Source organism: Rhea americana, unplaced genomic scaffold (assembly GCF_003343005.1).
Source record: "Rhea americana isolate MKP2758 unplaced genomic scaffold, rheAme1 scaffold_37, whole genome shotgun sequence".
In the NCBI taxonomy this organism is placed as follows: Eukaryota; Metazoa; Chordata; class Aves; order Rheiformes; family Rheidae; genus Rhea; species Rhea americana.
In genome coordinates, this window is record NW_028186501.1 from 1,471,609 (window position 1) to 1,488,336 (window position 16,728).

General features: G+C 38.8%; 1 protein-coding gene across 1 annotated transcript in view; it reads left to right on the forward strand.

Annotated features, from left to right (window-relative positions):
- Positions 1 to 16,338, forward strand: part of NR3C1 (nuclear receptor subfamily 3 group C member 1) — a 73,118-nt gene extending 56,780 nt beyond the window's left edge. The window contains exons 6-9 of the mRNA XM_085312732.1: positions 339 to 483; positions 12,176 to 12,306; positions 15,027 to 15,184; positions 16,129 to 16,338. Coding sequence (XP_085168858.1) covers positions 339 to 483; positions 12,176 to 12,306; positions 15,027 to 15,184; positions 16,129 to 16,281 — 587 coding nt within the window. The 3' untranslated portion in view covers positions 16,282 to 16,338. The remainder of the gene's footprint in view (positions 1 to 338; positions 484 to 12,175; positions 12,307 to 15,026; positions 15,185 to 16,128) is intronic.
- Positions 16,339 to 16,728: the final 390 nt, after the last annotated feature.

The window sequence follows — 16,728 nt, forward strand, 5'->3', positions numbered from 1 at the left end:
ATTCTGCACCCCTTTTCAAGTGCATTTTCTTTCAGTCAACAAGAACWTTCACATAAACCTTTTTTTTTCCTTTTTTCAATAATTTCTTATTTTATTTCTCCAGAAATGCAATCTAAAGTACAGTACTTGATTGAATCAAATGATTGTAATTTGGCATGAGTTCTTTCGTTATTTTAAGTGCTGTTATCAGAGTTGCAGAAATTCTTATGAAATATACATTTAAAAATAGTAATATACATTAGTATTAAATAAATTGCACTGATGATAACCATGATCCTTATTTTTTTTTTTTTTTTTTGCAACTACTATTGTCAAATCTCAATTTTTGTTTCTTCCAGGTTTCCGAAACTTACACCTGGATGACCAAATGACCCTTCTGCAGTACTCATGGATGTTCCTTATGGCTTTTGCTTTAGGATGGAGATCATATAAACAGTCAAATGGAAATCTCTTGTGCTTTGCACCAGATCTAATTATTAATGAGTAAGTCTTATAAGTCATCTTTCCAGTTTGGCAGAGTGATACTAGACTCTGCAGTATTCTTCTGTTTTGTATTTTCGAGGTCAAATCCTGTGTGAGGTGTATCATTAAATAACAAACTCATGCAAGGATCAGAATCAGTTTGTAATTTGCAACATTATTTTCTTTTAACAGATTGCTTTAAGTTTTTAAAGTCATAGGAAGGTACAGTATTTTACACCTTAAGATAATTTTTATCAAGTTTTTTGGGGTATGTGTTTGTACTAAAATGTTCTATATTGTAAACGTTCTTGCACCATTCACTGTAGTTATTAATTTTATCTGAGCGAACAAGCTGAAGCTAAGATTTGTTTGGGATGGGAAGAGAAGTTTGGCAAATTGCATAATATTCTATGTATTTATACTATTGTTACATAAAAGTAGTACTATGTTTCTCTCTCAAATGAATCCTTGATTAGTCGAGCTTTTATAGAATTGATCTGGTTATCTAAGTTTGATATAAAATCTGGCTAAAAAGGAAGCTTACGAATGAAAACAGTGTACCTTTTTTATTTTGATGAATTTGGTATCAGTTTTCAAGACGAACTTAACTTGCTAGAATGTTTAGTCATTTTTTCTTGAGCTGAGCATCATTTATTTTTCAAAGTCATGTTGTGTGGTAATTCTGCGTTCTGCAGGAATGGAGGAGGGGATTCAGGATTGTTGAGATGGTAGACAGAAGGCTTAATTTGAGGTGCAATGGCTGTAAACATTTAGTGTGGAAACTATGCATAGTTATATTGCTCCTGAGATACTATCCAGAAGGTGTGGTAACAGATGAGATTAAGTTATGCCTTTCTGCCTCCAATGTGGAGAGAAAATACTCCATCTCAAACCCTCTCATACTGGGAAGTATTCTGGAACTAACAGACCATCGTACTGTGCTGCCTTTTACTTTGAAGCAGTTTCTGTGATTCTGTGTCCTTCAGCTCATTTGTAAAAATCATTTTCTTCGGGGAGGTGGGAGAATGTCCAAGTAGTCCTTAATGAACTTTTCAAGAGATCTTTTCTTGCAGTTCCAGTGAGGATAGTGATATCTGTGAAGCCTGTGCAGGCATTTTGTCTGTGTTTTGAGTTAATTGCTGAAAATAGCCTGTGAATGTAAATCTTTGAGAATGCTGGCTGGAGCCATTCAAAACTTAATTTATCCRTTTACAGATTTCAGTTAGTATGATGGTATCACTGTGGATTTGCCATTTCTCTTACCTATTTGTGGGGACCAAGACTATTTAATATGACTATACAGGGGCTTTTGAAACATACATCACAAAACTTCTTCATCATCAATTTCACGGRCAATAATTTGAAAAGAGGTACAAGTGACAAGGTGTTACTCATGCAGAGTATTTCAGAGTTCTTAGTTCTTATTGGACTTACAGCTCAAAGTTGAGATTGCTTTACAAAGCTGCAGTCCAGAAAAGATGCATAGGAAATATGGTATGTTACAGGGTCTGTTGGTAAATGTTTGGGAGTGGATTATGAAGCTGTCCTGTCACACAAATAGCAACTATTTTCTGGCTTATTTCAGATTTTTGAATTTACTATAGCTTTTCCTTACCTATTTATTTGTCTTAATTTTTCTATCCTTAAAATGGAGGCAATACTAATCCCTTTAGCTTTTCTTTTTTTTTTCTTTTTTTTTTTAAGATAGTAGTCTTAGTATTTTTACTCCTATTTCATTTCAATGTCACATGTCCCAAAACTTTTCTGTTTTTTTTTTAAAAAGCTAATTCTTGTATTTTCTGTGAGATTAGCCACTTATGTTTCAGACCYTTCTAATTGTATATATATTTATTCCCCATAATGTTTTCAGTGTAAGTATTTGCTGAAGCTTTTATAAATTTGAATCATTTATTTGTAGTAATTATTTTGTTTTAAAAAAAAAGTGAGAACAGGAGATACATGCCCATCTCTACTTACGTTTATTAAAATCCCTAGAATATGTCTCTAGCATAAAATAGTCTTCATGTGGAAGAATTAATTCAAATAACGTGCTGTTGCTAGTAAGAGTAATAGCATCTAATCTACTTTAAGTCAGAGGTCTCCTGCTGTTTTATCACAGTGTCAAAACCACAAAGCTTTTCAGTTAAGAATGTTTCTGTATTCTCAAAAAAAATGTGCAAGACTTATCCTATTCTGCAAGACTTACTCTATTCTGCTAAGTATTCCCAATTTTTATTCTAGTTAGGGGTTTGATGTATAGATTTGTTTATGCGAAATGACATTCATTTTCAGTACAACACATGTACTGAGAGAACTGCAGTTTCTTCTGATTTCTCCCTCAGTATGCTGCAGGTTCCCCATAAATCTCTCTCTGGTTTTAATTTTGTATATACCATTTGTCATTAAAATACGGACACATCTGAGTTAAGCATGACAAATACTGAATAATACATGAAACCATTGCATAAGTTATAAGACAGTTTATGAAGCACAACACCTTCAGGGAAAACCAGAAGGGAAGTGCCATTGGGGAAACATTATTACTGATGCTAAAACATGGGCAGGAGAGGCTTCATGTACACTGAGAAAAAAAGCACTTGGATTTTAGTAGTCTTGTGCACGCTCTCTCTACCTGATGCATCATTCAAAAGGTAGTTCAGACACACAGCATCCTCTAAGAGCCATTCTAGGRTTTATTCAGTTCCGAGTTAAAGATGGCATCACTGATGCTACTGAGACACATCTTAGTGATCTTTCATCCAGCCAACATTCATACCCCATTAAAGCACTTGACTCAGCTTTGTATTTATGGTCTGCTAGAAACAGGTCTGAGGTAGAGGGTAGGTTGACTTTATTTGATGTGAGAACCAGATGTTTATACAGTTACCAATAGCTGCTGTGTGTGTAACAGAATCAAAACCRTAGTATTTATTGCCTGAAATTTAGGATCAGGGTCATTTTTACAGTTAACTGAAGCTCTCTGCATCAGATTTTTGGCTTCATATTGAATAGTTTCATATTGCAGTGTAAAGACAAAGAGATATAAGTTGCTCAAACTTTTAATTTTGGGGATCTGCAAATGACATTTCCACACGTCTGTTCTTTATATGAATGTTTTTCATTTGCAACTAAGATTTTATTTCGCCTTCATATTAATTCCAGTTTCAAGACATTTCAGTGGAAAAATGGAACAAAATTATATATTTCTTTATCCATATTGAATTARAAAATAATTCCAAGAGGTCTTCTGTCTCTTCAAGCTTCAGCCTTTAAATTGAAGATGTATTTATTTTTCTTAGATGTAAATATAAACAAGTTGAAGGGTAAAAAAMTAGTTCTTTTCTTAAATGCATCTTCAGAGTTGTATTTTTGTTAAGATTACATTATTTAATATAATTCTAAATATATCGTCAAAGTCAATTCTAGTGTCAAAAAGCCTGAGAAATCTATAATCTCTATTAATATATATTCCCTGTTTGAAGTTAGCTTTTGAAGTTAGCTTTTGGAAATAGTTTCCTGAAAATACTGATTGTCAGTGATCACACTGTGACGGTTGAGGAATGTGACTGATACAAGGGAGGAGACTGCAGCAGGCATTTCTAACCAGAAGTGTTGTGTTGGTTTGTAGCATTCTTAGRTTTTATGACAAACAACCTAAATCAAGAAACCAAATAGACATGCAGCTTGTAATCACATTATTTCTTTATCACCACATTTCTTCCTTTGTATTTTCATTACAGTAATAAACTAGAGCCAATCTCGAGCTACTTCCTTTGCAGCATCATTACCTGTAGCTTGCAGCAATGTAATACAGGTAAAGTATTCAGTAATATGAACGTAGGAAAAGTTGCTGAGAAGCTGTTGTAGATTATCTCCCACTGAGAGAACTAAGGTCCCATCCTTACTTTTAGTAAGCATAGAGGGAGTAATTTCTACTAACAAGGAATGCAGTCTATTCAGCTCTGTTACTTCTATCGTTAAAGACAAGGGCAAGAGCCTGTATTTTGATTGTTTTCTGAATGCTTTTTTAGAAGCATTTGTTTTATTCAGTTTCTGAGTTTTGAAGATTTGTCCTACTCATGTTTGGGTACCACTCAATATTTTGAGCTTCAGGAAGAGAAACTCTCTCCGAAGGATTCTCAATGCTTGAGGATTTAAGCAGACATAACTGTGCTAACTGTTTTTTAGGACTGAATTCTCTATGGTAGTAATAAGTCCTTCTCTTGCTCCATGGCAGAATCTGAGCACCATTAGTCTTTCATGCACTTTTCCTTACACCAACTCTGTGCAGTATTATCCCTRTAAGATTATTGCTACTTTTTAGATATGGAATAGCAAGATTCACTTGTTCATGTGRACAGTCTTCAGGCAGCCCCATGCTGCTGGGCTGTATGTAAAGAATCTGTCTAAYCTGTCAGTAATTCTGTCATCCTACGTTTTCAGCTAACGGATCCTTAGCATTTACAAATACCTTCCTTGTGAAGGCACAAAAAACTTCACAGAAGTCAGTGGAAATGTTTTGCTTAGAACTTATGTAGTTTTGTTATAGTGCTGAATGCCWCAATTCATTCATAGTTATGTAGATCGCTCCATAATTGATGTTCCTGGAGTACCGTCAATGTACCCTATGGTGGAAAAGATAACTAAACTCTGTTCTTCAGTCTTAAGCTGGCAGCTTGGTTTTTTGACCAGTCATATTCTAAAAATTGAATTCCCTATTGAATATTTTATGTCTATACTTTTATTATTTATTTAGGGGGAAAAAAACCCCACCAAAATACTGTTTATAACGTTTTGGTTATCCTGGTAAGATTGGGTAGGATGAATTATAAAGTTACTGTGCTATGAAGATAAATTATTTCCCCAGCATTTGTTGCAGGAAGGTTCACCATGGCAGAGCTGTAGTTGTAAGCTTTACCTTACTGATTCATAGTATTATGTATAGCATTTTCCCACTTTGTGTGCTTCATAAAGGATGAACATATGAATTTCCTTTGCTTAATGTTCACGTGAAAGTAGAAATGGAAAACAGTAACTCGGATGCTACATCTGTAAACTTAAGCTTTTAATTTATCTATGAAACCAGGAAGAGGGGAAAAATGAGTTTCTGSAGATCCGGCTATCATTTCTGCAGAAACATAAGTCACTTTGACGTTATTCCTGCCTCTGATTTTTCTGTGCTCCTAGTTACTCCCGTTAATCAAAGTCTTGAAATGAAGGCCTCTGTCTTACTCTTCAGCTCTTAGAAGCTAAATASTGATAGCTGGGCTTGGGGTAGTCAAAGTAGCTTGCTGCAGATGTTCCTCTGATGAGGCAATGAAAGTAGAATCATAGATTCAGTAAGGTTGGAAGGGACCTCTTGAGATCATCTAGTCCACACCCCTGCTCAAGCAGGGTCACCTAGAGCATGTTAGCCAGGGTTGCATCCAGACAGGCCTTGAAGTCTCCAGAGAAGGAGACTCCACAACCTCTCTGGGCAACCTGGTCCAGTGCTCCATCACTCTCACAGGGAAGAAATTCCCCCTCATGTTCAGGTGGAACTTCCTGTGCTTCAATTTCTGCCCATTGCCCCTTGTCCTGTCACACGGGGCAACTGAAAAGAGTTTGTCCCCGTCCCCTTGACACCCTCCCTTCAGGTACTTGTACACATTTGTCAGATCCCCCCTCAGTCTTCTCTTCCCCAGGCTGAAGAGGCCCAGCTCTCGCAGCCGTTCCTCCTAGGGCAGGTGCTCCAGCCCTCGGATCATCTTTGTAGTCCTACGCTGGACTCTGTCCAAGTAGCAGTGGTTCACTTGGCCACTTCCAGCTTTAGAATTTAAGGAAGGAATAGAATAAAGGACTTTGAAAAGCTGGTGATGGTAAGCCTAGACAGGGCGAGGGGAAAGATTTGATGCTCTCCTACATCTGATAAACTGCTGAAAGGCAATTGTTGCCTGATCCAGTTCCCACCTCAGTTGATGGGAAAAAATGCCAGAGTTATACAGGCACAACTTAGTTCTGTAGTTCGTAAATCTGGCATTTCTTTCCACAACTGAATTCTCTTCAAAGGAAAAAAGTAGTATGAATAAGCCATAAACAGGTTTTCCTCTTCAGACAGGTAGGATGAAAATAATAATAAAAAAAAAAACTCGTGTTCTGCTTTTAATCAAGACAGAGACAAATATATTTTGAGTTACTCTAAGGTTTTGGAAAATACTTTAAATTTAGATTTCTGTACTTCGTTTCTGGGTAGAAATAATATGATTTAGTGGATTAATATCTGAATATTCAATAAGYTCATTGTTTTACATTTCAAAACAAAAATGATTTATTATGTGGGTGTGTCTATATCAGCTGACAATTTTATATGTAATACATGTTTTATATATATAAATCAAGTTGTTGAAAAGTTTGGCAGCTCCGTAAACCTTAGGCTTTAGACCATCATCTAGTATTTGGGGACTGTAAAAACCTGTGATTTTGTAGTATTGTATAACTGTGTCCACAATTTGTGATTCAAAACATGCTTTTGTTAGAGTTGGCACTATTATTATATCAGCTTAAGGCTTCCCATTTGTGTCACGGTGCACATAAAATTACAGTGAGGAGCATTTAGCAATGTACAGCTGCATTCATCAGATGGTGAACATCATTTAATTGCTGCATAGCTTCAGAAAGAAGCTTTTGAAAGTCCTGTGTCTTGGATTTTTGACTGTGTTTGCACGCTCATCATCTTAGCTCTTTGCTGTTCTTAGGTCAAATCCTTGATCTCACTTGTCCTTATAATAGTATATGCTATTCTGAATAGCTGTACTGGCATTATTTGAACAAAAGGAAAATAAGCTTTTATGGCTTTAGGAACTGTGTTTTATCAGTTCCTGTTCTCAGAATTTTTTAACATTCGTTTGTAACTAATTCTGTGGAATCAGTATTGTCTGTTTTTCAGAATAGCAGTGTTTTGTTTACTGAATTTATTCTTTCATARACCTAGCAGATCTAAGTGACTCACAGTAGTGTTGAAAATCCTCACATGCTTTTGTCATCAACACTCATCCCACACAGCATGCGCCTGTACATTAAGTGTAGATTACATAGGCTGTCACCGAGCTAAAACTTGCACCTGGTGCCTAACTTGTGCATTCCTTTCTGAGATACCTGATGAGAAAGAGGAGGAATATCAGGTGGTTGAAAACAGACTGGAGGCACAATCGCATCTTTCTGAAGACTCTGCAAAGTCAATACTTTTCTGTGAGTGGTTTCTATTAAGAAAAAATCGTGTGCAATGCCATCACAAAGTACAGTACCTATTTTAATAAGCTTAGTACCTAGTACGAGCCCAGAGGTCGTAACTCTGCGCCAGGAGGAGCATCCTTCCGCAGCGCCCTCCGGCCACCGTGCCCGCTGCGGCGGCTGAGCTCATCCAGGCACGCGTGCTAGGAGGTCGCCGAGGGGAGCGTCTGGGACCTCTTCCCAGGCTGTTTTCTAGTGTTAAGGACTGTCTGCTGCCCGATGTCCCTGTGCTCTGACGCAGCCTCAGTCTGTTGCCCTCCAGGGCATAGTGCAGAGCTCRGCTGTTTACTCAGGCTTGTCTGAAGGGAGGTGTGTTGGGTTTTCCTCTAGTTTTCTGAGGACTACAATTCACATAGCCTTGGTATTTCCAAAAAAATATGTCTTTGTATAGATTCTCAGACTTGTGGTGGTGATTGCATTTATAGCAGATGGAAATAAATGACAGGCTGATCCATTTCATAATATTTATTATAACCTTCTGCCCAGAAGTGGTAATATTTTTACATGAGGAAAACTGCTGAGCCTTGTCATGGAATGCATTTAAATTACTCAATTCGAGATATGTAAGATGCCCTTAGATACAACCCAAAGGAGTTAGCAGAAAATTTGCCAAACAGCCAAAAAYAGCCAAATAGTGCTTAGTGCTTTATGTCAAGTGCCCTAGGAAACATCTTGCATCTGAACATCTTACTGTGTGTGACATACCTTGTGTGTACTTTGCATTCGTTCTGTTAGTCCTTGATTACTGACTATAGTGCCCTAGGTTCAGGTCTGTACATGCATGTGTATAGCTGTAGATACCATTTTGGTATAGTTGTAGATACCATTTTTGTATAGGGTAGTGCCACAGATAATCCTAGTATGCTTTGGAAGGAGTTGTCCAACAGCATGCATTTGGAAATGAAGACTTTTCTAGACTTGTACTAATACTTGTTTTTAATAAGGTTTATGATGCTTTCCAGCATGCTTTTGAGGTTATATTATGTAATTCTTGTGTGGGGCTAAGGAAAGGAGAACTGAAAAATCATAGAATCATAGAATCAGTAAGGTTGGAAGGGACCTCTTGAGATCATCTAGTCCAACCTCCCTGCTCAGCAGAGTCACCTAGAGCATGTTAGCCAGGGTTGCATCCAGGCGGGCCTTGAAGATCTCCAGAGAAGGAGACTCCACAACCTCTCTGGGCAACCTGGTCCAGTGCTCCATCACTCTCACAGGGAAGAAATTCCCCCTCACGGTCAGGTGGAACTTCCTGTGCTTCAATTTCTGCCCATTGCCCCTTGTCCTGTCACACGGGACAGCTGAAAAGAGTTTGTCCCCGTCCCCTTGACACCCTCCCTTCAGGGACTTGTACACATTTGTCAGATCCCCCCTCGGTCTTCTCTTCCCCAGGCTGAAGAGGCCCAGCTCTCGCAGCCGTTCCTCSTAGGRSAGRTGCTCCAGCCCTTGGATCATCTTCGTAGCCCTGTGCTGGACTCTCTCCAGCAGCTCCATGTCTCTCTTGTACTGGAGAGCCCAGAACTGGAAGCAGTACTCGAGATGAGGCCTCAGCAGGGCTGAGTAGAGGGGCAGGATCACCTCCCTCGACCTGCTGGCAACAGTCTTCCCAATGCACCCCAGGATACCATTGGCCATCCTGGCCACAAGGGCACATTGCTGGCTCATGGTCATCTTGTCATCCACCAGCACTTCCAGGTCCTTCTCTGCAGAGCTGCTTTCCAGCAGGTCAGCCCTCAGCTTGTTCTGGTGCCTAGGGTTATTTTTCCCTAGGTGCAGGACTCTGCACTTGAGCCTTATTGAACCTCATGAGGTTCCTCTCTGCCCAGCTCTCCAGCCTGTCCAGGTCTCTCTGAGTGGTAGCACAGCCCTCAGGTGTRTCAGCCACTCCTCCCAGCKTGRTATCATCAGCAAACTTGCTGAGGAGGCACTCCGTCCCCTCATCCAGGTTGTTGATGAAGTTGAACAGGATGGGACCCAGTACTGAGCCCTAGGGAACGCCACTAGCCACAGGCCTCCAACTAGACTCCAYGCCACTGATGACGACCCTCTGAGCTGCTGCCTTTCAGCCAGTTCTCAATCCACCTCACTGYCCACTCGTCTAACCCATGTTTGCTGAGCTTGTGTAGGAGGATGTTATGGGAGACAGTGTCAAAAGCCTTGCTGAAGTCAAGGTACACAACGTGCACTGCTGTTCCCTCATCTACCCAGCCAGTCAYTCCATCMYAGAARGCTATCAGATTGGTTAAGCAGGATTTCCCYGTGGTGAATSCATGCTGGCTACTGYTGATCACCTTCTTTTCCTCCATATGTCTGGAGATGACATCCGGAATGAGCTTTTCCATCCCCTTTCCAGGGATGGAGGTGAGGCTGACTGGCCTGTAGTTGCCTGGGTCCTCCTTCTTGCCCTTCTTGAAGACTGGAGTGACACTGGCTTTCTTCCAGTCCTCAGGCACCTCTCAAGTTCTCCAGGACCTTTCAAAGATGGCGGAGAGCAGCCTGGCAGCAACATGTCCCAGCTCCCTCAGTACCTGCAGGTGCATCCCATCTGGGCCCATCGATTTGTGGATGYCTAGCYTGCCCAGAAGGTCTCTAATCCTTTCCTCCTCAACCAAAGGAAAGTCTTCCCTTCTCCAGACTTTCTCCCTCACATCCAGGCTGCAGGATTCCTGAGGGCTGCCCTTAGCAGTGAAGACTGAAGGAAAGAAGGCATTCAGTAATTCTGCCTTCTCTGTATCCCTTGTCACCAGGGCCCCTGCCCCATTCAGTAGCGGGCCCACATTTTCCCTAGTCCTCTTGCTGCTGATGTATTTGAAGAAGCCCTTCCTGTTGTCCTTGACATCCCTTGCCAGACCCAATTCCAGCTGGGCCTTAGCCTTCCTCGCAGCRTCTCTGCGTACTCTGACTGCATTCCTGTAATTCTCCCAAGTAGCCTGTCCCCTCTTCCACAGTCTGTGTACTTTCTTCTTCTGTCTGAATTTGGCTAGAGCTGCTTGCTCACCCATGCAACTCTCCTGCCCCTTTTGCTGCCCTTCTTACTCATAGGGATGCACCGCTCTTGAGCTTGAAGGAAGTAATGTTTGAATACTAGCAAGCTCTCCTGGACCCCCCTTCCCTCTAGGGCCYTAACCCATGAGATTCCACCAATTAGGTCTCTGAAGAGCCCAAAGTCTGCTCTCCTGAAGTCCAGGGTTGCAATCCTGCTTGTTGCCTTACTTAAATCATAGCATCTTTGGAGGAATTGGTGCAACTTCATAACCAAATCCCACTCGTACATTATAGAGGGGTTTAAGTGGATTTGGGGGGTTGTTTTTTGTTGTTGTTTTTGTGGTTTTATTTTTTTAAAGATTATAACATTGAATAGGTGTTTTGAAAGTGGTGATACATCATTAAAGAAAAATAAATTACTGACATCACTGCAGGGAGATTGGATAATCACTGCATTTGAAACATATACCTTTTCTCTTCAACAGTTTATATGAAAAGAGTTCATATTATACATAAATCTCTTACGCCATTCAAAATTAATCTGGCCTTGATGCTTATTTCCACCAAAATTGTAATCCTGCAGTATTCACAGTAGCTAATTATAACAGCACATGTTAAGAGWACTGTTAATTCAGCTGAGGTACTAAACAAAAAGAGGAGTTCCTATCTTGATGCAGGGTTTCATTAAAATAGAAAAAAAGGAAAAGGAAAATAAATCCATAAATACAGTGTTTGTCATCTTGATTCCAAGTAACAGCTTTCCAGGATTTTCCTTGTTGACATTTCTTTCTAGCTGTGGTTAGAAACTTTATTGTTACATTATATAGGTAATAAAATTCAATTGCAAATGCAGAGTATCTCTTTAAGAACATAAAAAGGTACAAGTGAAAGAATAAAGTCATTTTGAAAATAGGGAAATTAAGAAAAGCTGATGTCACTAGTGAGCTAGTATGTGTTAAGATTAGGTGGAATTCTCAAAGGTATTGAGGAGAACTAGAAAAATAGAAAAATCTCATCTCTAGTGTAGTGTATCATTTCATCATGGCTCTTTAAACCACTAAATACTTTGGGGCTGTCAGACTTGGAGAATTTTGTCAAGCAGTGATTGAACTTGATTTTTGCATGAAGTTAATGATGAACTGTCACAAGTTGTCCATTGATAAAAGACAGCRCTTACTGATCAGTCCTTGTTGAAGACAGGCTTCTTTTATAATACTGGGATTGAATACCTCATATTCTAGTCATTGCTGTTCAAGGCCACTGTTTATATGTGATGACCAAGACATTCGCCCTAAATGAGTTTACAGGAGAAAATAGAAGATTCTTTTTCCATAAAATAGATGAAATACAAGCTCGTCATCTGCTGCTACAACCCCCACTGCTCTGGAATGAAGCATGGAAAATTTTAGATTTTTTTTAGAGATGTAGACATTTAACTAATTTTTATGCTCTTGTTTCTCAGGCAGAGAATGAATTTACCCTGTATGTATGAACAATGCAAACATATGCTTATGATTGCCCGAGAGCTGTCCCGCCTTCAAGTGTCATATGAAGAGTATCTTTGCATGAAAACATTGCTTCTCCTCTCTACAAGTAGGTGAATAGTTAAATATATATGCAAACAATGTAAGTTTATCTTGCCAATATTATGAGCTCTCCATCTGTAGTTTTAATAGTGTGTTAGGTATCTGACAGCAAATAAAAGCCACAATGTTCCAATTTGAACCTGACCATATAGGATTACCGAGGGAAGCGCTGCTTTTAACAGATAGAGCAAGACTTTTGCTGAGTCTTCTTCATGCTAAGATATTAAGGGTTATATTCAAAACATTGTGACTACAACAGGGAGGCCTAACTCAAGATTGCAGTTAAATCTTCAAAAATCTTAGATTCATAAGCCTAAACTGGGTGAGTGGCTCAAAATCTCAAGAAATAGGCAAATCTATACTCTCAAAATCTTAAAAACAAGAAAAAAAAAACAAAAAAAACACACAGTTCTGGTCCAGTGAAGCTGCTCTTCCCTTCCCTCTTCCCAAAATTTAACTCCCTCAAAAGTTAATTAAAAACTGGTTGTTAAATACAACTACAGCTTTTTGTATTTGTACTAAAAAGTGTGTGGTGGATTTTTCATGCATGTCATAAGATGTATTTATATAATTGAGTATGTGATGGTTTTTACGTGTTTTTCGATGAAATACACTAGTTTAAAAAAAAACATGATGTACTAAAATTCTATGGGTCTCTGTTGCATGAAATGTCAAAGTACAGTGTCAAAATAGTCCTTTTTTAGAATATATGCTAATATGAAGCATTATGCGAATAATTTTCACAATGTTAATTTTATTTTTATTCAGTATTAATATTCATTTTTACCTAGTAATTTTTTTTCTCTTTATGGACTGTACAGTGGTAACTGCCTAATGACCTCAGTTTTAACTTTGGCTCTATTGCAATCTAGAGACTTGCTTAAAGTAATAAAGAATCATGTTTCTGTGTATGTGAACAGACATGCATCAGTAACTGTGTCTTGCACAGTTCAGTCTGAACAATTAAAGCTGTGTGTCTATCTGTACTGGAAAATTTCCATCCCATGTGACATTTCAAGCATCATGTTAATACCCTCAGTTCCAGAGGGCTGACAAAGCTGAATTCTGAGGCAGTGACTGTAGTTTTCCTGGAGCTGTTGCTGCTTTTATTTGACAGAAAATTATTTTGTTTTAGTATGGTGACAAGGTATTGTATGGTAGTATGCTTTAAAAGCATCCAGCAATAACACAGTACAAGTACAGATTTTTCAGGACAGACAGTTTAAAAGCAAATATTTTAAAGTTTAAAGAGTTCATAATAATAACAACCTAAATATTCCTCATCTTTAAATTCTTCTAGTCAATAATAGCATTAAGTCCTTTAAACAAATAAGATATTGGTAGTCCCAGGCTTTTTGCCTTATAAACTCAGGGGGATCTTGTAACCAAACAGTGTCTGCACTGTGAACCAGAGAGGTCGTGGATGTGCACAAGGAAGGAGGCCAGGAGAAGCGAGTGGCTGGTATTAGCCCCGCACCGTTCGGGCGGGCCAGGCAGGACCCTTCCCGGGCAGCTCGCCCCGGCGGCCCGGCAGAGCCTCCGCAGAGCTTTGCGCTCCATGTCCAGAACTGCGACAAAGGTCCTTCTGAAGGGAAACCTGCCCAGTCTTAGCTCCACACTGTTGTGTGTTGTGTAAGATGTTTGAAAACGAAGATTTAAAGCAGTTTTTAAAATCTCTCCTGGCAATTCCTCAAGTGTTTCGGATGCAAGGCAGGCCATTCAAAGATCAGTGGGTACGGTGCTCAGCATACTATCCTACATACAGTAATTGTCTCCCTCTGTAATATGCAGAGTTAAACATTTTTGAAATCTTACCTAATTTAAAAAGAAGATTTTAATCAGATCAGGATAAAGTGTGTCACCWTTTTAGTGGCCTGTCTCCACGGTGGCTTCCTCTTTTCCCAGCAGTCAACTTTCTTGGTTCTCTCTCTTCTTCATCTTTAGTTCTTCATTCCTGTCACTTCACCAAGGTGATCTAGGCTTTGAATCAAACATCTTCAAGACAACTTGCATCCATATGCCTAACTTGTTTACTGTTCACTAGCTCTTGACTTTTAGAAAAACCTTACTAATAAGGGAATGTGGGCACAGGGACTTATCGTTGACTTGAGTTTGAATACAGACTCCTCCAGGTTTCTAATCCAAGGCTCCTTGTCCATCTGGTGCCATCCCGCCTTCCCATCCCTGTTTCAAAGAAGTGCCAAAGACCTCATTCCTCCCCAACTGCTCCCAGGGTTTCTGCACCAACAGTCAGTTTGTTGTCCAGTCTTTGTTACTGTCTTGCCTGGACACATTATTTGATCCTTTCCCCCCCCCTCTACACACACAGTTTTCATGGAATCTTTCCAATTTTGCATTCTTTCCCACACATTGAGAACATAGAAATTCCCAGCCCTACTTGTTCTTTGTCAAGGCAGTTCCAGTCTTCAGTGTTGTTYCCTCCCATGCTCTGGTTCTCTTCCCTCAATTTGTTGTTGGGTTGGTTTGGGAGATTTTTTTTTTTTAATTTTGCTAGCAGGGCCAAGGCTGTTCATCCAACTAGTCCTCCAGTCTCAATTTCCTCTCATTTTCCTTGCATCTCAGCAGTACTTTGATTTTGTAAATCAAAATTTAAGTCCTGGATTTATTTTTCTTTTGGCCATTTTTGTGCAACTAATGTAACAGAACTTACATAATGACACAATCCATAGATCTGTAATGTCTTAAAGCTTGATGTCAATGTTACAGTTCCTAAGGAAGGCCTGAAGAGTCAATCTTTGTTTGAAGAAATTCGTATGACATACATCAAAGAGCTGGGAAAGGCCATAGTGAAGAGAGAAGGGAACTCAAGTCAGAACTGGCAACGATTTTATCAACTGACTAAACTGTTGGACTCTATGCATGATGTGAGTTTTAAAATGAAAGCTGTAAACATGCTAGGTAGATACRTTTGGGGATATTGCAGTAATCTCTTCTATTCTTTTTTGTATTTAAAGGGATAAATACAGGGAGGTATGCTTCCCTACTGTCCAACTAGAGAAGATTAATTGAGAGAGATTGACTTTGTGTTTTCAGAGTACTTTTGGACTTCACAGCAATTAATTTTATAATTAATTTAAATTAAAATCTCTTCAGTTTTTAAAACTAAATCTCTTTAGTTTTTAGTTTCTTTAAAATGGCTTAACTTAAAAAAAAATTAAATTACTTTGTAATTGTAGGGGAAATTTGAAGTTTCAAAGTATTTTCTCAAAGGCAGACTTTTCAAGAATCTATGAAAATGTATGAAAGTGTGTTAAAGTAATGAATCAGTGCTATTTTTGGTATTAGTAGTGGTTTAATTTTGCAAAGATTTTCATAGTTCAGGCTGTCTCCTCTTGTGCTGTGTAGCCTAAATGGTATGTATTGTCCAAAGTAGTCCACATAATGGTGAAACTGGGAGGAGAAGCCTTGTGTTCTAGAAGTCATTTCTTTCTTGTTAGTTTACCAAGCACCTGAAAAGAGCTGGATCAAAATCCTATTAAGATTATCCACATCTGTATTATTTATATGCTGAAATGGGAATCAAAACACATTTTTTTCAGTATTTTTGAAGACCTTGCAAGGTCTATTCACGTGTTCTATATTAGAATGGCATGTACAAGACTTACCAAGTAAGATGAGGATAACTGAGTGCATCTGCTGAGCATTGCAGGTATTATCTGAGTAGTGTGCTGAGTACTTAAGATAGCTGTCAAAATAGTTATCGCCCTGGCCTGTGACTTGCAGTATAGGCATAAGAAATGAAGATCTAGATTAATAGTTCTTCTGTATGCATTCCTATGAAAATAATTCTTTGCTTTATCACTTGTAGGTGGTTGAAAATCTTCTGAGCTTTTGCTTCCAGACATTTTTGGATAAATCCATGAGTATTGAGTTCCCAGAGATGTTGGCAGAAATCATCAGCAATCAGATACCAAAATATTCAAATGGAAATATCAAGAAGCTCTTATTTCATCAAAAGTGACTGCCTTAATACAAAAGGGTTGCCTTAAGAAAACGTCAGATGATAGCTTTTTTTTTTTTTTAAAAAAAAAAAAAGAAAGTAAAAACCTATCAGACTCATTAATTTTGTCCTTGCAGCGGTGTTTCTTTTGTAATTATGCACTACATGTGGTTTACAGAGGGCCAAGATTTAGGCTATAGAAGCAGCGCATTTCTCACATTCAAGAAAGAGTCGGGGAGAAAGGAAAGGAAAATAAATCTTRTTTGTCAGAGATTATATTTCTCCCCCTGTGCAACAACCATGGATGCATCAAAACCACCGGTGACAAGCTCTGGGGCTGTGTTATGAACATTCTGCTAATTAATTTCTGCAGTTGGCTGGAGACAATTTTCTAGGCTTTTTTTCTTTTTTTCTTTTTTCTTTTTTTTTAGTAAAGTGTTTTGGAATTTTTTTTAAAGTTAAGGTAGC